The 15,585-nt window shown below is 48.9% G+C and overlaps 2 protein-coding genes across 9 annotated transcripts in view; both read right to left on the bottom strand.

Annotated features, from left to right (window-relative positions):
• The window catches only part of RALGDS (ral guanine nucleotide dissociation stimulator), a 58,608-nt gene extending 57,661 nt beyond the window's left edge, over positions 1-947 (bottom strand). For all 3 annotated transcript variants that reach the window (XM_064676790.1, XM_064676791.1, XM_064676792.1), the window contains exon 1: positions 792-947. In XM_064676790.1, coding sequence (XP_064532860.1) covers positions 792-809 — 18 coding nt within the window. In that variant the 5' untranslated portion in view covers positions 810-947. The remainder of the gene's footprint in view (positions 1-791) is intronic.
• Positions 948-3,617: 2,670 nt separating this feature from the next.
• GBGT1 (globoside alpha-1,3-N-acetylgalactosaminyltransferase 1 (FORS blood group)) lies at positions 3,618-15,536 on the bottom strand. 6 transcript variants are annotated; one of them, XM_064676803.1, is made up of 7 exons: positions 14,295-15,536; positions 12,013-12,120; positions 11,183-11,245; positions 10,354-10,404; positions 10,220-10,255; positions 8,090-8,224; positions 3,618-7,362 (listed from the first exon to the last, which is right to left on the bottom strand). In XM_064676803.1, the coding sequence occupies exons 2-7, from the start codon at positions 12,111-12,113 to the stop codon at positions 6,678-6,680; spliced, it is 1,071 nt and encodes a 356-aa protein (XP_064532873.1). In that variant the 5' UTR covers positions 12,114-12,120; positions 14,295-15,536; the 3' UTR covers positions 3,618-6,677. The 6 variants fall into 6 exon arrangements, with proteins under 6 accessions (XP_064532873.1, XP_064532872.1, XP_064532874.1 ...); XM_064676802.1 differs by having other exon boundaries at positions 14,370-15,536; XM_064676804.1 differs by having other exon boundaries at positions 14,433-15,536.
• Between the last annotated feature and the right edge of the window lie 49 nt (positions 15,537-15,585).

Here is a 15,585-nt window from a genome sequence, read left to right as displayed (position 1 = left end):
AGGGGAACATCAGTAAGGTAATAGAAAGGGTAAAGTCAGAAGGACATCAAAACCAAAAAAAGCCACGTTCTGACGCCGCCCCCAAATTTCATGCCTTTGCTTCTTATTCCCCTGCCCCAAAAGCACCAGTGGGTTTGTGAGCACACAGTTTTAGTTCCACCTCGGCTCAATTTAGATCCCTTAGCCTCATAAACACACCAGGCAGAGACAAGGGACCTCCTGATGCCACTTGGCCCGAGCGGTGCCAGGAGAGCTGCGGCCCTGGCTTGGCACAGCACGCAGCAGCTCCAGCCTTGCCAGCAGCATCACAGCGCAGCGGCGGCTACAGCATCGCAGCGGCGGCCAGACCCTGTCCCAAACTATCTTGCTTTCATCCCCGATTCGTCATCCCCTCTTCTACCGGCCGCACTTACCCATCGCACAAACAGAAAGCAAAAAAAAAACCCAAGAAACCACTGAGAAACAAGACTTCCTCCTCTCTCCGCAAAGCTGCTGCTTTTCCTCCGCCAAAGCTCACGCTGCAGACCCGGGGTGCTGGCAGGTACAGTGCCCCCCGACCCCAACAGGCAGCAAGCGACAGGCACCTGCAGCTACAGACCCCCGGGAAGCCACCGGCAGAGCCCACCCGCTCCCTGGCACCGCGCACGCATCAGTCACGCACCGCGGACACTCGTGGGCCGCCCCGAGCCCCCTCTCACCAGGGCGCTGGAGGGCACCGAGCCCGCGGGCAGCGCGCCGGGCGCCGGGGGCTCGGGGAGACAAAGCCGCCGGGGTGGCCCGGCACGACTCACCTGGGTGTCGATCATCATCGTGCCCCGCGCACATCCCCAGCGCCGCGCCGAGGAGCCGCTGGCCCGCGCCGGGTCCCGCGGGGCCGCTCTCACCGCCCCGGCGGGCGGGCGCGATGCTCCGCGCCGGCCATGGGGCCCCGCCGCCCCCGGGGAGCCGCCGCCAGCGCGGAGCGAGGAGCGCGGCCGGGAGAGCGGAGAGTGGGGCGGGACCGGGGCGGGCACCGCTACCGGGAGGGCGGGGGCGGCTCCCGGCTCCGCCCGGCCCCGCTGCCCCGGCCCCGGGCCGGTGGGTGGGTGCGCGGCTGCTGCGGGGGTGCTGGTGGGTGAACGCGCGGGCACCGCTCCAGGGGTACTCGCACCGTGGGCGAACACACAGGCACCTGTCCAAGGCCACCCGCACCCGTGGGAGCACGCACGGGCACCTCTCCAGGGGTACCCACACCGTGGGCGAGCACACGGGCACCTCTCCAGGGGTACCCGTAGCCTTGGACGCCCCTCCGCTTTTTGGGTGCCTTTCCCTTGTGGAGGTGGGAGCTGTGGGCGCCGCGGGGGGAGCAGGACCCGTGGGAAGGCCCTGTTCAGACCCTCCGGGGAGGGGGGGGGGGGGGGTCGGCGCGGCGCTGCCATGCGGGATATAAATAGGAGAAGAGCTCGGGGCTGTGGCTTAACGAGCCCCCCGCGGCCCAGCCGGGCTGTCCCCAGGCGGAGCCCTCCAGGAGGCGAGGCCGGGGCTGGCAGCCAGGGCACAGACACACACCCCGGCTGCTCATCTCCGCTCAACCCGACACCGTAACGGGGCACGGAGGGACCCCGGGGAAGCGCTGCCGGAGCTGCGGGCGCACGGTCGGCGCGCTGGAGCGGGAGCCGGGGAGGCAGCGGGGTTGCCCTGGAAACAGAGCGGCTCCGGTACCCATCGTTTGTCATCATGAGGCCGATGACACGAGCCATGACAGAGTGATGTCAGGAGAAGCAGGAGCTGGGAGAAGGCTGCTTCACTACACGGCCGAGTGCTCCCGGCCGCTGCAATGCTGGTTTTGGGGACCGACACTCCCCCCCAGGCCCCAGCAGCCAGTTCTGCCCGGGAATGAGTGACAGTGGGAATGAGTGACAAGGCACAGCCCATGGCACCTGACCCTCCTCCGTGGCTCCAGGCCAGCAGAACCAGCAGCTCTGACTGGGGAGCGCTGCCAGGAAAGGAAAAGGTGCTGCCAGGGCTCCGGCTCTGGCACTAGATGCTGCTACAGAGCAACATCATTCTAATTATAGTAACGGTGTCAGTGCTCAACAGTGGGGAAAACGCACACTTCAAAAGGTCTAGAACTATGTAATTTGCTGCTGGCAAAATTCACTAAAAACACACCGTAATGAAGTACTTTTTAAAGGTAGTTTGTACTCATCTGGCTTGCTTTAAATTAGCTAAAGGTTCAGCAGGGGAGCAGGGGGGATGAGGTGGGCATACAAGTAGAGATTTCTGGTTAAAACTGCCTCTCTAGTCCTAAGGCTTTACACTAGTATTACATGAAACAGCAACATTTGGTGGATCTATGTTTAAGCTAAATATAGCACAAGAAAAGTCAAGTCAGTACAGCAACACTCATGGAGAAAGGAGGGAGTTGGGTGGGCAGGCAGACATTTAAATGTCACTCCTCAGATGTGTTTTGCTAGTGATGCTTTCCTAAATTATTTGATTGTGTGGAGCAGAACTACAGGATTGGGGGTTTAGTGTGAGTAAAGTACAACCCACTCCTGGAACTCCTTCTCCAGTTCCTGCTGTCCCTGGAAGTGCCTGTCACTGTCCTGTCATTGTCACTCCACCTGGAGAGCAGCTGTTGCTCTCTGAGTGTTCCATCCCTGGGGATCCCGCAGGGACTTGCGGGGGCAGCGAGGTGAAGCAGAGCAGGTGGGATTCAAGTGAGAAAATAGTGACCTTTGTGCTAAGAGCTGCCCTTTGAGATCAGAGCAAATCCCCACTGAGAAAGAAACTCATTCTGTGTATCTCACATTCCCTAGTGAGCAAACCAGACTAGTCCCTGTGCAAACACAGAACAAAACACAGAGACAGCCCCTTGCTTGAAGAGCCCCAGGCTGAACAGGTGAGACAAAGGGCAGGAGAGTGAACCCAGCAGCTCTGGCAGGGAGCTCCCAGCCTTCCAGCTCTTTTCCACCACCGTGCTGCTTTAGCTGTGTTAAGTCAGCCAGATGCACGTGGCTGTTCCACAAGCTGGTTTTGTGCATGGAATATATAACTGATGTTCTTATCCTTCCTTTGTCCATGTCTGTTCAAAGACCATCTTGTTTCTGTGCCCCAGATCTCACCCAGAGAAGGTTTGACTAGGGCAGGTCTTTCATAACTAGTGCAGGGTACCAAAGTGGTTCAAAATGACCTTTCTGGTCAATAATGTCAGGGAACATCACCTATAGGAGGGTTATGGGAAATCCAAATAGGAGCAAAAAAGGGTCCCAGTCTGGCTTAGTGGAAATGATCCTTGTCCTGTCAGTGGGGGGAACGAGAGGATCACAGTCCTCTCATGGAGGATTGTGGCCCCACCTTGACCCATATTCAGTGCTGGAAGTTTCTGTTTCTCACCCCCCAGAGAGGTTTTCCCTCAGGGGGTGGATGCACTGTACAAGACACCAGCTGGGACTAGGAGAGAAACAGCCTGTCAAATGGGTTCTTAAATTAGATGGACAATGAATGATGAGTCTGTTCCAGCTGAGCAGAAAGAGATGGAAGGAACAAGGGGCCCTTGGGAAGGCAACAAGCTACTGCTCTGAGGCTTGGTTAATGCAAACAGGGCTTGAGTGGGAAATACCTTGAGAGCACAATCAGATCCCCAGGCAGGTGATTTATTTACATGTGGTGATTCACTTTTCCTGCAGTTCTCTCTATTTCCAAGCCCAAATTCCTTTGGCACAAGAACAGATAAGACAACATTGTCCCCCGTGGTGAATGGAGGAAGACCTGCCATGCAGGAGTGACAGTCTGGAAGGCGTTCCCTGCCCTGTGCCTCAGTTCCCCCACTGGGTGTTGGTGGGGAAAGCAGATCAGAAAGCAGATCCTTGTGAAGCTCCCACAGTGCTCACAAGCCCCAGACTGCACAATCCAAGTGGGAGAAGGAAAGCTTGCTGCTGACGTTGGGGGAAGGGGATTAATCAGCAGGAGATGACAACACAAGTCCAGGCTTTCGTTAATTAGAGGAGGGCAGGAGCTGATTCAGGGAGCAGCCCCCCCACGGCGCTGGGGGGTGTGTTTCTGCAGACATGTTCTGCTGCTCCCTGGAGACACAGGGAGTTTCTAGGTACTGCTTCAAACCACAGCCCTGTCGAGCAGAAGTGTGTCACATAACACGAGATATTCCCCAGGGGAGAAGCTGCGGGGCTGCCAGGAAAATAAACATGTTTGGCACAGCACAAATCAGGCCAATATGGTGTCAATCAGAGGGTCGAGGATTCAGCCAAAAGGCAGCTCAGATGCAGAGCTGGGACCAAGCCTTTCACACAAGTTTTTCCAAACAGGTACCCCAGAAATACAGACCACCTTCTATCACCCAGTCTGTGCTGGAGAACTTCCCCTCATGGTGGATTTATGAGTATCTGCACAGGAGTTCAATAATTTAGTGTGGCAGAGTGAAGCCCTATGGCTGCAAAACCAGCATAATTTCAAGCAGAATAAAGGCATAAGGGGAATTGGCCACTGGCACAGCTGATCTATGGATTTGTGGCTGCTATATAACTTCATGTTTTTCTTGGATCTGAATGCATTTCTAAGAGATCTAGCCCAGCCCAGCCACGTCCTGGTACTGACACCAGGAGATAAAATTATCTGCCTTGTCCTGTGCAGAGCAGACTAGACAGTTCCTTCTGGCTTGTAAAGAATCCATATGCATATATGTAACAACTGGCACAATGAGAACCCAGTTTCAGCATGGCCTTCAGGCACTAACTGTTCTAGAAATATGAAACAGTATTAATCCTGGGTTTGCTGGGAATATATCTTTTTGGAAATATTCGGATATGGACCTTTTGTCACCCTTTTGGCTTAGATGAGGTGCCTGGTTACCAAAGAGACATCTTCTCAGGGGATTCAGATCTGATTTAGTTACGTAAAGGGGTGTCTTCCTCCTGCACCACATCACTGAGAACAGTCTGGAGAAAATATAATAGAAAAGACCCTCTGCTGGATAAAGCACAAATTAACAGACCCAGCTGCCACGGGGGCTTCTGGGCTGGAGGTATTCTGTGCACCTTATCTATATTATGGCTACCGTGAAAGCTTTTCTAATTAGTCTTCTGGAAGATGAAATGCCTACAATGACAGTGGCAAGTGCCATTTCCAGCCTGCTCACACAGGACTGAAATGGCTCGTTAAGTCATCTGCAATCAGTGGTGGGGCCCTAAAGCTTTGAATACTTGATTCGCTGCCATACAGCAATTTTCTCATGTGAGGAGAAGCAGGAACAGTCAGGCACCTCTTCCCCGTTTTTCCTCTCTCTGCCAAATGAGCCTTTTTCCCTTTTCTTTCTTTTTTTTTTTTCCTAGACCGTTCCCTTAGAAACAGGCAGCTTCACCCTTTCACCCCTGCTCCTCCTCTCCCTGCCACTCTCCGCAGCTCCCCGCGGCCCCTCTCCCTGCTCTCGCTAAACGAGCAGGGCTCTGACGCGCAGCCCTTTGGTAGCAGCGCCCGGGGCCGTAAGGGAGATGATGTTTGTGGCAGCCCTGCTGTGACAGGGGAGGTGGCACACGCACCCCCGTGCTGTGACCCCAGCTGACAGCCACAGTGGCTGCTCCCCCCGTGTTCACCCGGCTGAGCTGTCAGGCTTTGAAGGCTGCACAACGCCTGGTTCATCCAAAGAGGGTTCGCCACATCCAAAGAGGGAAAATGTTAACCCCAGCCCGCTTCCAGCTCCAGGCTGAACTCCCAGCTTCACCAGAGCATTGCATCGTGAAATGAAGTCACCCTGTTTGCTGGAAAGGCATCAGCTCCTGCTGTCAGCTCCGGCGGCTTCTCGCCAATTTATTTCACAGAGCTTAGAGGAGTTGGAAAGGGCTGAAGCAAAGGATGGGAACAGGAACGTCTCTCAGAACCAGATTTTCTGTGTTGGAAAAGATTACATGATCCACAGAGACATGTGACCCAGGGAAAAGGTTCAGAGCACATCTGTGATTGAAATAAACCCAAAGAAGTTCAGTCTGGGTCTGAGCTGTGCCAGTTCTGTCTAAACTTGGGTCTCCAAAGCACAGATTGGAATTTGGAAGATAACTGCTATGTGAGTTCACACTATTTGTCCTGTCAGACCAGGCTCTTACTGGCAGTGGCTGGCACCAGTTCTCTGCTGAGAAGGTCCAAGAAATCCTGCTGCACATAAGTCAGGGATAACGTGCTTCGAGTGCAAGTTTCCTCCTGATTCTGACAAAAGGCATTAGTTTAAATCACAATGCATGAAAATTTATTGCCCTGCAAAATTCTTTTTCTTTTTAAGTGAAAAAGTCTTTACCAAAACTCTAGATTTTCTCCACTGGCATGTCAAATACCATTTTGACCTTGTTAAGTTTCTGCTGGGCCTCAGGAAAACACTCAGGCAAAGGCATCTGCATCCTTGCTTTGGAAAACTGGCCTTTTGGATGCCTTTTTGAGTGCTGCAGCCTTAAGCAGGATGCTTGTATTTACAAAGATTAGGAACCTAGAAACCTTTTCAGTCTCATCTACACTTTGGCTGCTGCTTCTGAAATGCATTTAGACTCCTGTTCTCTCCAGAGAAACTGTCCACACGTTCCTTTCTCAGTTTGTCCATACCGGGAACAAAAACTCATGGTGGAGCATGTTCTGTGTGAGTTCATTTCCATGGGTTTGACTGTGGGGAGGACACCTCTGCAGGGATCAGGTGGTCAATCTCTTATCTCCTTGTAGTTCTTATCCACCGTGGAAAAACGTATGAGGCGAATTTCAGGGGGCTTTGGCTTCCTGTCATCCCATATATACTCCGGAGAAAGCACCTTGGAGGGTTTGTGGGAGAGGAAGTGCCTGTTGAGGTGACTTTCTTCCTGCCAGGCTGCCATGATCCCGTTGGCTTTGTCCGTCAGGATGGTCATGTGGCAAGTCTTGGTGAACTCAAAGACCTTCTTGACCAGCCCTCCAAACACGGCTCCTCCGTAGTAGAAGTCCCCCTGCCCAGCAGGGATGTAGGCTGCTGAGGAGCTCCTCCTCTCGTAGGGGAACTGGTTCCGAGGGACACTGAAGTACCCAGGGTGTATGGCTGCCACTGTGTCCCCCAGGGTCTCGGGCCCCCAGGGGTTGTGGAACACCATGTCGATGTCCAGGCAGAAGAGATACTCCACCTCCCTGTGGCTCACCTCTGCTATGTGCTTGTTTATGGCCTCCATCCTGCGCATGGAGATCTCCTGCCAGCTGGAGTACTTCTTGATGGGGACAAGGACAAACCTTCGTCCAGGCTGCAGCTGGACACTGGGCATTGCCTCGGGGCTGTCAGTGAAGATGTAGTAGTTCACCCGGTAGCCTTTCATGAAGTGCTCCTCTGCCGACTGCACGAAGCGCCTCACAAACCTCGTGTACCTGTGCAGGCACCACATGAAGAGCACAGCAGAGACAAGGAGGGACTTTGTTTGGAGAGGGACTTTTTACAAGGGCATGCAGTGATAGGACAAGGGGGAATGGCTTCAAACTGACAGAGGGCAGGTTTACATTAGGTATCAGGGAGAAATCCTTCCCTGTGAGGGTGGGGAGGCCCTGGCACAGGTTGCCCAGAGAAGCTGTGGCTGCCCCATCCCTGGAAGTGTTTAAGGCCAGGTTGGACGAGGCTTGGAGCAACCTGGGATAGTGGAAGGTGTCCCTGCCCATGGCAAGGAGTGGAACAAGATGCGCTTTAATGTCCCTTCCAACCCAAACCACTCTGTGATTCCAAGGGGGATTATGAAGGGTACTTTAGTGAAGAGTGTTGGCTGACTATCACTGCAGGGATCCACACAGTACACATGCAGTAGGTAAAGTATAGTGGAGAACAAGGAATATGTGAATTATCCCCACTCTGACCAAGCAACCCCCAATTTGCAGCTCTAACTCCCAAGACACCTGCTAGTTCTTAAAAAATACCAACTTTTGGGTACTTTAAGTTGCTGTCATCTTGTGGGCTTGTGTGATTATGGACACACTACACGGGCACAGAGGTCTACGACAGATTAGGACAGATTTCAGCTTTGCTGAGGACAAGAAAAGCCAAACTGATCTTTCCCCAGTGAAGTGCATCACCCCAAGCCCTGTGCCCACTGAGTGCTTCCCTTACTTTCCAATGGCAAAGGCTGTCACCCCTATGCTGAGGTTCAGTGGCCTGTAGGCACTGTCCAGGATCTCAGGATCGAAGGTTCCTTCCCAGACGATGGGGGCCAGCCATGGTGTGACTGTCAGCACATCCTGGCGCCTGAAGGAAGAGAAAGGGAATGTTAGTGAGATGGAACTGTTCTGTTTGGTTTCGAGGCCGGTAAATGGGACTGAAACACTGAAAAGGCAGCTAGAAGAGTGTTTGTATCAGCATTGACTCGTTATGGAGGGTATTACCTTCAGATTTTTTTTCTCTGCACTCCCATTTGAGGTTACTGAGCATGGACATTTCAGTTCCTGGGATAAAATTAAGCACTTTAAGAGATTGGTAAAAACCCGAGGATCTACTGAAATCTCATTTAAGCTCACAGGACTTTTCTGCTGAGGAGAGTTTAATGACCACTGAACTCACAGAATGAGAAGCTGTGCACACTTGCTGTCAGTCTGATGCAGATTGCTACGTGCAGATTAAAACACAAGTAATAATATGAAATAATATGAAAATTACTATAAAAATATACCCCATTGCTGTGTGATTAAAACACAGCTTGCAGCATGACAGTTTATTCTTCCAGTATTTATATATAGCTTCAGCACATTCATATATAATTTAGAATTCTGCATGTGAGCCAGCATTCAAATGTGTAACAGAGTTAGAAAGAATCCTTAATCTCCTGTGAGGGTCGTGGAAATACTGAATACACATGCAGCAGAGTCTGATTATGCCCTATTACAGCAATGCAAGGCTGTTTCAACTCACTGCTTTGCTTTCAGTGTTTTGTTCTCACCTTTTTGATTTTAAAACGAGATGTCATTATGACGAGCAATTTACCCCAGCCTGCTGCCATTCGCCCCAGACCATGAGCTGTAGCCCTTCTGCTAATGAAATTTGTCACCCAAGGCACGTGGCCACACGTGGAGGCTGCCAGTCTCCCATCTGACACACTCCCAAAGCAATAACAGCACCAGAACCAAACCAAGGGAGCTGTGGGGAGCAGCTTGCTGGCTCAGGCAGCAGATCTAATTAGATCTCCCAACCCAGATCTCATTCTTTCAGTCTGAGAGGGTACTAGAATAACAATTTGACTCCTTCCTGTAGCAATGACTGTGATTAAAAGATTAAATTATACAGGAAGAAGAATTTGGGTTGGAGAAAACGTAATAACTAAACTGTTCTCCTTATGGGTTAATTATCTTTTTTTGGAATGGGGGGGGGGGGGGGGAAGAGAGAGAAGGAAAACTGCATGTTCACTTCTCTAAGCAGAGCTTTTTAAATTTTAAGGGCTGCCCTGGATTTCCCAGTGACTCATGGCCATGGTATCCCTCCTCTCAGTGCTGAATAGCCTCCAGAAGGCACAGAGCACTAAAAGCTACAAGATTCTCTCCTCATTTAGTCCAGTACATACTAGCTGATTTATCACATAAATTTATTCCAATATGGAAGGGATAAATATTCAGCCCAAGCATATCCTGTTGAAACATCAAGGGGGAAAAAAAAATATATATGTATGTACCAACAGGGTGTGTTTGTTAACATACAAAAGAATGTGGCTGCTGAAGGTGAACTGTTCGAGATAAGAGTGAGCCCAAAGGAGGCTGTAACTACCCGAGCTGCAGAGAGAGTTTGTCTAAGCCACTTCTTAGAGCTGCTGCCCCAAACCTTCTCTGTCTGCTTAAACTCACTGATTTGACTGCAACTCATAGAAACTTGTTAAAGCTGAAACCACTGCTGAAGGTCATAAAAAGCACCTGCTTGATTTTGCCCTGAAATGGGTTCAAAGCTCTCCCACAGCTGGTTTCACAGTTCCAGAAGGTACTTCTGTCTTACAGCTATTACAGATCTCCCACCTCAAAAAAAAGAGTTCCTGGCAGCAACCACACAGACTGTGTGTGTGTGCTAAGGTATTAATTGGGATTTAACAGGAAGTGTGTTAACAAGTGACTGAACTCAACATTACAGCAGCACACACCCATATGGTTTGGATTCTCATGGAACAAGGTCCTTTTCAGCTTGTCCCAGGACTTTGGAACTGTGAGTGCTGCACAGTGCCCAAACCAAAGTCAGAAGAAATAAAGTTCAAACAAAGAAACTTACTTTGGCGCCAGCACTCTTGGCTGCTGATAAAATAATCTGTAAAAAGGAAGAAATATCCACTGAATAATACATGAATATGCCTGGAAGAGAGGAACAGCAGTTTAAAGGTCGGGAGATAAAAAGCCAGTACTTACTGGGGGAAAAGCTGGATTAGCTTCTCTTCTGTATATTGGAGTTTTATGGAGCTGCATGATGGGGTGGAAAAAGAAAGGGCTTGTTATGCTTTCCTAAAATATAAACCAGCTTCAGGACCTGCTGCTGCACAGCAGCTGTCCAAGTGCAGCTCCAGCTGCTGTGCACACTGCAGGGTTAGGCATCACCTGTACACACCTTCCAGGGCTGCCAGACAAGTGACAGTTTTGGAACAGAACACAAACACAACAGGGGCAGAGAGATACTGGCAGCAATCCGAGCCTGTGGGTAAATCAGGGTTTAGGGCTCAAAATCCAGGGAAGCACAGGCATGTTGGGGACTGTCAGTGCTGGTCATGTGTGTGCTCCACTTCCTGCATAGCTGTTCTTGGTCACCTGGAGGGCTGAACTACCCAAAATACATCACACTGCCAACAGCATCGAGAGAAATAAGCATCTGACTGGACACAATGGTTTATTGTGGCTTGAAATAACCAGGAATGCCTCTGTAAAACATCATCTTTTCTATTTGCATGGTTTTGTTTTTACAAGAACAGTAGGTCTTGGTAAGGGACATTAACCTGTTAGTCCTGGTCTCTGTAACCCACCACAAACAAAGCCTCACTCAGGCTGTGCAAATCCAGAGCTGTCCTGTGGGGCAGGCAGGTCCAAACAGCACAGGCTGCATTGTTACCTTTCTGTTCTAAGACAGTGACTCATTATAGATTCATAAAAAAAGGAACAAGGGACTTGTTAATCACTGCGTGTGCTGTCAGTGAGGAACAGCTCCTGTGATCTGTGTTACTCAGTGCACACAAACCAGGGTACTTACAAGATTTCAGGGCAAGGAAGGTAGTAGGGAAGGTAGTGCACTTTTCCACTCCCAGCTGTAATCCTGGGAGAGCAGAGAAACATTTTAAGAGGTAATGTTGAAGGAAATCTTCCTAGGATTTTCCAAGATGATCTGGGGCTCTGGCACAGATTTTGAAAGGTAGCTTTAGCCAGCTCCATATCTACTTTAATTAATAGTGTAGGATCTGGTGTGTTTAAATTTTAACATAATATGCTGCTGTTAAGGCGTAAATGCAACTACACACAAGGTGAAAATGCAGCAAATTGAAACATCAGAAATATGGGATCATGAGTAATAATTTAATAATCAATAATTTAATAATTCATAGAAATGCCTGATCTCAGATTCCCTTCAAACAATGTTTGAGTTTGCTCGAGAGAATCCATAAGTCACAGTCATCAGAATACTCAAAGTTACAAAATCCCCAGTGTTTGAAAGCTGCAATGTTTGACAGCTACAAAGCTGTCCCTGGTGACACTGGAATGAGTTTGGACTGTTTGAAGAGGCAGATAATCACCTCTGTTAAGGCCTGAACTGAAATGTAACTGGAATATTCTGTACCTAAGCATTTGTTTGTGTGTCAGTACCATCCCGATTGAGACACAATTGCTCTTTTTGCTCTCTCCCTTGGAGCCTTCTCTCCCTAGCAGTGCTCCTTCATCTATTATACAAATTGCTGTTCTTTCTTACAGCTCTAACAGGGACTTCCCACAAGATGCACAGCCTGTGTTTTTCTGCTCCCGTGTGTTTTACCACAGCATATAGACAGGGGGGTTTAAATATGCCCAAGCTGGCCAGCAAATGCTTACCAGATAACTGCAGTAACAACCACCAGACAGACAAGAGATCCCACCACTTTCCTGGAAATCAGGAAAGAGTAGAAGGAAGGGCAGCTTCTGGCTTCCACCATTTTCAATCTGCAAAGATAGAAAAGCAAGGAGAGTTGGCTGTACGTATCTGAGAGGAATCAATTATGTTCTCAGAGGAGGATGAAGCTTTTCAAGCACTTTCTGTTTCAGTCTTTCTGAAATCAGGAGCACAGAAGGAGCCAGACTGTAAGAACCAGGACATTTAGTCACTGAGGCAGCACCTGTGAACTGTCTGAGAAACCTCTCTAACCCCAGGTGTAGTGCATGAGGGGCCTTTTTGATTTGATTACAATTTCTGTAGATTCCATTTTTTCAGCTGAAGCACACTCCCTTTGCAATGTTAATCAACTCACCCATTCCAGTCCCATCAGAGAGCTAATACAGTTATCACCTGAGCTGATAAACCCCACCTTCCACAGAAAATAGCTGCCAGAGACACTCCCTGCAAAGGAGTAAGAAAGGTAAATTGAGGTGTGATACCAGCAAATAAACATTACACAATCCTAACGTATGTTGGGTAATATTTCTCTGCAAGTCAAAGAAATTATTTCCTTTCTAACAGCCATAAAAATTAACTTCCCCAGGCTCAGCTGTCTTACCTTAAAAGCTCAAATCAATCCCTTTTCTGTTCACAGGGAAGCAAAGGTGCCCACAGTGTGAACCATGTGTGACAAACACACAAAGCCTTTGCAGGGGTCCTCCAAAGGGGCTTGTTACAAGCACATTAATTGCCATTACATTCATTATTACCTTCAGAGGGGACAGAAATAGGGAGCTGAGGATAAGGCTTGGCACCCATTCACAGCATCCTGTGGAGCTTTCCAGGCTGGCTGGAAGGACCAAAAGCAGGCTCCAGTTAAGGAAAACACTTTCCTTTGTGATTGGAACCTGGGGGGGGGATGTGGAAAAAAAAAAAAAAAGAAAAAAGCTGTTTGTCAGGCTTCTATTTATAGAGTCAGTAGCATTTATGTCAGTGGGAGTAAGTGGTACATGGTGCTTCTTGGAGGATGCTGAAGTAACCACAGAAATCATTACTGTCCTGGCCCTTGGTAAGGCATAAACCAGTGCCAGTGGATCTGAAAAGGCAGAGGTGATTTTCCTGCTATAATTTCTCTGTTTGTAAAAAGAAAAATGGCAGAAGTTCTTTAATTTGCTTTACTATGCTGTACAGAAATCCTCTCTGGTGCTTCTTCCTCACTCTCCTGTCAGGCAATCTAATTAGCTTTTGCCAAGAAGCATCACAAAATCCTATTAAAAATAATAATTAATTAATTAATTAAATATCTTAAGGCCTTCCACCAGTTAAAGTCTTCATGGATTCCTGCTGAGCAGTTTTGGATTCTTGCCCAAAAATGCTGCAGATCCACAGAAGTAGAAGGATGTGCAAACAGCCTTCCCCTTCTAGCTGTTATTCCATGGTTTCACCAGCTTCAAACAGTTGTTTTTCAACCATTCTTTGAGAGCTGGTCAGACACAGGGCAGGTGCTGGTGCTGTCCTGCCCTTCTCAGCAGCAGGCTTCCAAATTCCAACCAGGATCTCACTCACTGCAGTTTAGGTCTGTGCCTGTTTATGGCAGTGATCACACACCTGCAGACTCCCCTTCCCATACCTGAAGGCTCTGATGTTTCCTTCCCTCTTCTGCTCTGTGAGCTCCTTCAGTCTTTCTTTGTAGTCTCCTAACTGCAAGATCCAGGATCTGTCAGTTCTGACTGGACTCTCTTTAACCAGCCCATTCTCCTGAAATCTGGTGCCAAAACAGCCCAAATTCTCTTTCTGAGCCCTCACCAGTATTAAGCAAAGCTGGATTGCCCCACAAAACTGAAATGCTGTCACAGTTCATACACTCCTATATGAGGACAAGTAACCCATGTATTTTGAGTTATTGCATCTTTAGGAGCAGAGCTGATGTATTCTCCCTTTGCTTCAGTTTCTGTGTTACAAACCTGCAAAAATGCTGGAGCCAGATGAGACTGGAACATCTTCCTGCATCTAAAACCATCTCGCTGACATTTACCTCAACTGATTTACAGCCCCAGAGTTCACCATGAATGCAAACAAAAATGAAATGGATGTGGTTGCAGCTGATAACAGAATCTCCAATTAAAAACAAAACACAGCTAAAGCATTTTTAATAGTTACTCAGGTTCCTCAAATTTGTTCAGAGAGTTCTTTTAAAATGGATATGGTTGAAAGTAGCTCTGTTGCTCCCAAATGAACTTACTTGACCTCCCGGAACAAAGCACTACTTTATCTTCAAGCCCTGCCTTGGAAAGCATTCTGGACTGCAGATAAATACCTCACTTGTAGACCACTCCGTGCAAAATGTTCTTTGCAGATCGACTATTTCAGATTTCCAAACCTGTATTTCAGATTCCTAGAACTGAAGTGGCGAGCTGTGAGTGCAGAGTCGTCCAGAACATGGAGAAAGAGAAGATATCCACGGGAAGGGCTCCATCTTTGCCGAGGAAGAGGTTTCCTTGCTGGACTTTGGTATTAAACGAGCTGCCTTTGGCTCCCGTGACACGGGTGTGTTCAGTCACACCTGAGGCTTGAACACAGACCTCGGCACAAATCCACTGCTTGGTTTTCTCACTTTTCAGAGTCTCATATTACAGGTGCACCACCAGGAGTTAACTGTACTCTGGCAGGGATCCAGCTGGGAAGCACTGCCCAGCCTGCATTTCACTCCCAGCACATTCGTCAGAGCTTTATTGATAAGGCAAAAAAATAGCTTATTTCAATGCTACTAAGAGAAAATTCTATTGGGCTCAGTCTGTAACATCACTGACCTTAGAACAAACTTCAGGTTACACCAGCCAGGATCAGGAGGACACCTGCAATTTTGACTCCTCTCAGAGCAGTGGCTTTATCTTCTGGACTGTCCCCACCACTCTCCCCCACGCTGAATTGCAGCAGCTGAGCTGTACTTTTTCCCTTGACCTGGGCAAACAGCTGCTCAAGTTTACACCTGTATTTCTGCATAAAGTTGATAGTGATGAAATAGTTTTACTTTACCTAAATCCAGCTGCTGCTCCCTTGTGTCAGAAGATTGTGCAGAGGCTACTTATTTTCTGCCTTTGACAATAGAACTATATGAACAATTCTCTGTGTTCCTTTTAAAGGCTTCTGAAATCAAACTATCAGCAATATTTAAATTTTGCTAAAGATGCAAGATCTTCCTCTCCCTTTCGTTAGCTCCCAAAAGGAAAGAACTGCCTTCTCTTGAGAACAAAGCCTGCATCTCAAACTCAGATTGCACTCGGGCTCTTGCTGGAATTTCTTAGAGGTCCCAAGTATGAAATGAATGATTACAAAGCTGCTAAAAAGGTATTTCACCCAAACATGAAGACCTCAAGGCAGCTCCTAATCCATTCAAACCACAAGCATCTTGTTTGCTCCATGCACTCCTTTTCCTTTATTTTTGCCCCCTCTGAAAGCCATCGATCCCAGGGGTTCCCTTGGTGGCACCCACGGCATGAGGGACACACCCTGCAGCACATCAGGAGTGACAG

Source organism: Pseudopipra pipra, chromosome 20 (assembly GCF_036250125.1).
Source record: "Pseudopipra pipra isolate bDixPip1 chromosome 20, bDixPip1.hap1, whole genome shotgun sequence".
In the NCBI taxonomy this organism is placed as follows: Eukaryota; Metazoa; Chordata; class Aves; order Passeriformes; family Pipridae; genus Pseudopipra; species Pseudopipra pipra.
The sequence above is the reverse complement of the archived record's forward strand: the minus strand, read 5'-3'. Positions and strand labels throughout refer to the sequence as shown.